This window comes from Mandrillus leucophaeus, unplaced genomic scaffold (assembly GCF_000951045.1).
Source record: "Mandrillus leucophaeus isolate KB7577 unplaced genomic scaffold, Mleu.le_1.0 Scaffold183, whole genome shotgun sequence".
NCBI lineage: Eukaryota > Metazoa > Chordata > Mammalia > Primates > Cercopithecidae > Mandrillus > Mandrillus leucophaeus.
In genome coordinates, this window is record NW_012101843.1 from 4,097,923 (window position 1) to 4,103,452 (window position 5,530).

The 5,530-nt window shown below is 51.5% G+C and overlaps 1 protein-coding gene across 3 annotated transcripts in view; it reads left to right on the forward strand.

The window, feature by feature from the left end:
• DUSP4 (dual specificity phosphatase 4) overlaps positions 1 to 4,526 on the forward strand; it is a 14,618-nt gene extending 10,092 nt beyond the window's left edge. For all 3 annotated transcript variants that reach the window (XM_011977739.1, XM_011977741.1, XM_011977742.1), the window contains 3 exons: positions 742 to 887; positions 2,480 to 2,699; positions 3,573 to 4,526. In XM_011977739.1, coding sequence (XP_011833129.1) covers positions 742 to 887; positions 2,480 to 2,699; positions 3,573 to 3,958 — 752 coding nt within the window. In that variant the 3' untranslated portion in view covers positions 3,959 to 4,526. The remainder of the gene's footprint in view (positions 1 to 741; positions 888 to 2,479; positions 2,700 to 3,572) is intronic.
• Positions 4,527 to 5,530: the final 1,004 nt, after the last annotated feature.

Genomic DNA, 5,530 nt, shown 5'->3' on the forward strand with positions numbered 1-5,530 from the left:
TCCTCCCCCTCCTCCTCCTCCTCCTTCTCCTTCTTCTTCTTCTTCTTCTTCTTCTTCTTCTCTTTTTATTTAAAAGATCTCCCTTCTCTGGAAGATGACCCCACAGATAACCATTCCAGGGCTTACCCACTCTCAGGTCAGGAAATCCTTCCTTGCCCCAAACGTGCATGTAGCGTGAGGGATTTATTTAGATTTCAGCCCGTTTTCTCTTGTTCTGGCCTCTTGGTGACAGAACAGCTGTTCATGAGGATGTGCAATGGGCATCTGCTCCCTTACTGAGATCCAGAAGAGTTTGTGCCAGGGTCATTTTTTTTTCCCTTCTTTCTCACATTGGAGAACCTCCCCCGAGGAAGGGCTGGAATTGGGGGTGGCAAGTGTCTCTACAGGTGCTTAGTGTCCTTGGAATCCCAGCGTGACCTTCCCTTCTCTGTTTTGTGATTGCCCTGAGGAGCTACTCCGCAGAGTCCCTTCTGCACATCCCCTGCACGTCTTCCTTTGTATGTCTTCCTCTCTAACCCAGGTCTTGTCCATAAAGCTTATCCTTCCAGCTTTGCTGCAGTCCTGGCGAGTGTGTCCTTTGCATCTCTGGAAACCGCTCCATGGCCATTCTCTAGGTCCACAGCGCCACCCAGTGGCCAATAGGGAGCACTCCAGCCTCTGCCTTTCCAAGCAGCCCGCCTGAGTTCATTCTGACTTCTGTTGGCTTAGTGACCCCATTAACCTGAGCTTTCTCCTTTACAGGCGGCTATGAGAGGTTTTCCTCCGAGTACCCAGAATTCTGTTCTAAAACCAAGGCCCTGGCAGCCATTCCACCCCCGGTTCCTCCCAGTGCCACAGAGCCCTTGGACCTGGGCTGCAGCTCCTGCGGGACCCCACTACACGACCAGGTAGACTCGGGGGGCAGCGCTTGGAAGTGGGGGGCAGGGGCAGCGTAGGGGCCAAGGGATGCCTTCTTTTCAGAATTCCGAAGGTGTTTTTTGTCTTTGCTTTTGAGACAGTCTTGCTCTGTCACCCAGGAGTGCAGTGGTGTGATCGTAGCTCACTGCAGCCTCGAACTCCTGGGTTCAAGGGATCCTCCCTGGTAGCTGGGACTACAGGTGATGCTACCATGCCTGGCTAATTTAAAAAGTTTCTTGGAAGAGACAGGGAGTCTTGCTTTGTTGCCCAGGCTGGTCTTGAACTCCTGGCCTCAAGTGATCCTCCTGCTTTGGCCTCCCAAAGTGTCGGGATCACAGGGATGAGCCACCACATCCAATCCTGAGATTTTTTTTAAGTCTTTGAATGTTATACCTCAATTTGGGGAGCATGCGGTGAACCCTGAGTATTGGGGTGGGATGTTTGGTAGGGCCCATTTACTCCTTGGAAATCTTCCCCTTCCCTCTCTAAATATCCTCCTAAGAAAACAGTCTAAAGACACGACTCCCTGGCTTGACCTCTAGCGTGGTGTGTGGACAAGTGAGGAGGCCTCCAGAAGCCCTGGGGGACCTGCGGTATGGGAAGCTGAGGTCATCCTCCTTTGAAGTAGCAGGCCATGAAATACATCTCAGTCCCCGACAGGCAGGCTGCCCCCATGTATCAGTCAAATGGACACAGATGGTCACCCACCCTCCCTCCAAGAAAACTTGCTTGAGCCACTGTGTTTCTTACAAGCCCACCCTCCAGCCCTTTCAGTTAGATGGACTCTGCTGCCCACATCTCATGTGCTGAATTTAAGCCACCGTTGCCTTATTTTACCAAGATCCTTTCTCTTGTCTGTGTGGCCAAGAAGGCATCGGCTTATTTACTTATTTTTAGAGACAGAGTCTCACTCTGTTACCCAGACTTGAGTCCTCTGGCGCAATCATAGCTCACTGCAGCTTCAAACTCCTGGGCTCAAATGATCCTCCCATTTCAGCCTCCCAAGCAGCTGGGATTACAGATGTGCACCGTCATGCCAGGTTCATTTTTTGTAGAGACGAGGTCTCACTGTGTTGCCCATGTTGGTCTTGAACTCCTGGCTCACATGATCCTCCCACCTCAGCCTCCTAAAGTGCTGGGATTACAGGCGTGAGCCACTGCACACCTGTTTTTGATATGCCCAGTGAATACATATCCAACCAAATAAGTATCTAAACCACACAGCAAGTGGCTTGATGATTTAGCAGATACAAACTCAGTGTCACAGATGGTGCCATAAGGCCAGCATTGTCCTGCCGCTTCTTTGCCATGGGCGAGGTGGGCTGCAGAAGAGTCCCACAAGACTTTACCTGCCCCAGTCTTCCTGCCCACAAGTAGAGAGCAAAGGCTGGGGAAGTCCCACTGGGCCCATCACCCCTCCAGGAGCTCCAGGAGGCTACAAGGGGAGCCTGGGAGGGCCAGGCTAGCAGGCATTCTCCCCGGGCCTGGAAAGGATAGCTCTTCTTAGACAAGCTTCCACTCCCTGTGCCAGGCACCTTACTCTCATGTCGTTTGGGGGGCGTTTGTTTCCCTTTCTGTGCAGGGGGGTCCTGTGGAGATCCTTCCCTTCCTCTACCTCGGCAGTGCCTACCATGCTGCCCGGAGAGACATGCTGGACACCCTGGGCATCACAGCTCTGTTGAATGTCTCCTCGGACTGCCCAAACCACTTTGAAGGACACTATCAGTACAAGTGCATCCCGGTGGAAGATAATCACAAGGCTGACATCAGCTCCTGGTTCATGGAAGCCATAGAGTACATCGGTAGGCTGGCCCTGCGCTCAGGTTCCTGGGTCCAAGGGCTGGTGGGAACGATGAGAAGGAACCCCTGTAAGCCTGGGTTGAGGGTGGACATGGGAGGCACTGAATCCAAGGATCCCCATTCCTCCTCTCCCTCACTGGGAAGGCTTGCACGTTGGATGTTTGGTTGGGAGGAAGGAGGGAAGATGGACCTACACCCAGGCTTAGCTTGCAGAGCCAGTCACTGTCCCCTTGGGTGGCTCCGGTGCCTAGATGGTAAGAGTTTTTGGATGGGGAGGAAGACACAGGGAGCATTGAGTCACAGTTTTTATTTTATTTCTATTTATTTATTTATTTTGAGACAGAGCCTTGCCCTGTCGCCCAGGCTGGAATGCAGTGGTGCCATCTCAGCTCACTGCAGCCTCCGCCTTCTGGGTGCAAGTGATTCTCCTACCTCAGCCTCTGGAGTAGCTGGGACTACAAATGTGCCACCACGCCCAGCTAATTTTTGTATTTTTGTAGAGACAGTTTCATCATATTGCCCAGGCTGGTCTTTGAACTCCTGAGCTCAAGTGATCCGCCCACCTTGGCCTCCCAAAGTGCTGGGATTACAGGCGTGAGCCACCACCCTGGACCCTACTGTTTTGTTTCTGCAAATGGAAATCCTTGAAGGGATAATGGGATTTAACCTGCTCCAGCATAGTGATTGGAGAAAATAGACCTCAGAATGGGGGGCATTCTAGAGAATCTCCCACATGGGTTTTCTTCCTCCCAAGTCCTTGGTCTAGCATGGCTAGTCCTTCCTTCAGAGCGCCCCACCCTCAGGTGCTGGCCAGTGCCCCCTGGTCGGGCAGGGTCTGCAGAAACGCGCACTAACCTGTTGAACCCTGTCCCCAGATGCGGTGAAGGACTGCCGCGGGCGCGTGCTGGTGCACTGCCAGGCGGGCATCTCGCGCTCAGCCACCATCTGCCTGGCCTACCTGATGATGAAGAAGCGGGTGAGGCTGGAGGAGGCCTTCGAGTTCGTTAAGCAGCGCCGCAGCATCATCTCGCCCAACTTCAGCTTCATGGGGCAGCTGCTGCAGTTCGAGTCCCAGGTGCTGGCCACGTCCTGTGCCGCGGAGGCCGCCAGCCCCTCGGGACCCCTGCGGGAGCGGGGCAAGACCCCCGCCACCCCCACCTCGCAGTTCGTCTTCAGCTTTCCGGTCTCCGTGGGCGTGCACTCGGCCCCCAGCAGCCTGCCCTACCTGCACAGCCCCATCACCACCTCCCCCAGCTGTTAGAGCTGCCCTGGGGGCCCCAGAACCAGAGCTGGCTCCCAGCAAGGGTAGGACGGGACACATGTGGGCAGAAAGTTGGGACTGAGCAGCTGGGAGCAGGCGACCGAGCTCCTTCCCCATCGTTTCTCCTTGGCCCACGACGAGGCCAGCCAGAATGGCAATAAGGACTCCGAATACATATTAAAAGCAAACAGAACACTCCAACTTAGAGCAATAACGGCTGCCGCAGCAGCCAGGGAAGACCTTGGTTTGGTTTATGTGTCAGTTTCACTTTTCCGATAGAAATTTCTTACCTCATTTTTTTAAGCAGTAAGGCTTGAAGTGATGAAACCCACAGATCCTAGCAAACGTGCCCAACCAGCTTTACTAAAGGGGGAGGAAGGGAGGGCAAAGGGATGGGAAGACAAGTTTCCCAGAAGTGCCTGGTTCTGTGTGCTTGTCCCTTTGTTGTCGTCGTTGTAGTTACAGGAATTTCGTTTTTTAAAAGAAATCTTCAAGGGTGTGGTTTTCATTTCTCAGTCACCAACAGGTGAATATTTACGCTTAATAATAAAGTATTTATTAAGACTTTCTTCAGAGTATGTAAGTACAAGAAGTCTAGTGACAGTGGATTTAGAATATATTTATGTTGATGTCAAACAGCTGAGCGCGGTAGCATGCAGATGTCAAAGCAGTTAGGAAGTAAATGGTGTCTTGTAGATATGTGCAAGATAACGTGATGAGCAACTTGCATTAATTGCCACTGAGAAGCAGGCAGGGTCGGTGGGAGGAGGAAGAAAGGAAAGGATTAGGTTTGAATTGCCTTTTAAAAAAAAAAAAGAGAGAGAGAGGATCTCACTATGTTGCCCAGGCTGGTCTCAAACTCTTGGGCTCAAGAGATCCTCCCACCTCAGCCTCCTGAGTAGCTGGGACTACAGGCGTTTGTCATCATGACCAATGTGAATTGCTTTTGAAGCTGGTTCCTGGGCACCAGCTAGGCCACTGAAGCAATTTTAGACCACTGTAAGTCAAGCTTTTTTCTCTCCAATGATCACTGGGTGATTGGAGCATTTTTCGCATAAACCTGCCTAAGACTTGTCTATCGTCTGTGATCAATGCCATATTACACTAAGGTGCTCCTGGAAAATTGGGTGCAGTTCAAATTTTCCTACAGCAAATCATTTGGCAAGGCCAGCCATTGGGGAAACCAGACAACTAGAGATAACCCTGAAATGAATCCTTTTGTAAATTGAAGCACCATCTTTTCCTTTTTACATAAATTAGAGGTTTTAATTTTCGGGCAGTTACCTGAAGTGAAATATACCAACAATTTCTTGTGTACTTTAAATTCCTAGTTAAATGAGTATTTTCTGGAATCACTATGCTGGAGCAGGCTAAATCCCTCTTTTCAATTGAGAGGGGAATGGACACCACATTTTAGGTCTCCTCGAAGTGTGGAAGGGCAAGAGAGCATCAGTGAGCTGATTGTGGATTGCTTATATCGGATTCCATTGGTATGAATTTCCCAAACTGGAAACCAGAGCGCCAGGGTGGGGTCGCGCCTGACTGCTGCTGAGCCGGCTGGCCACTGGCTCC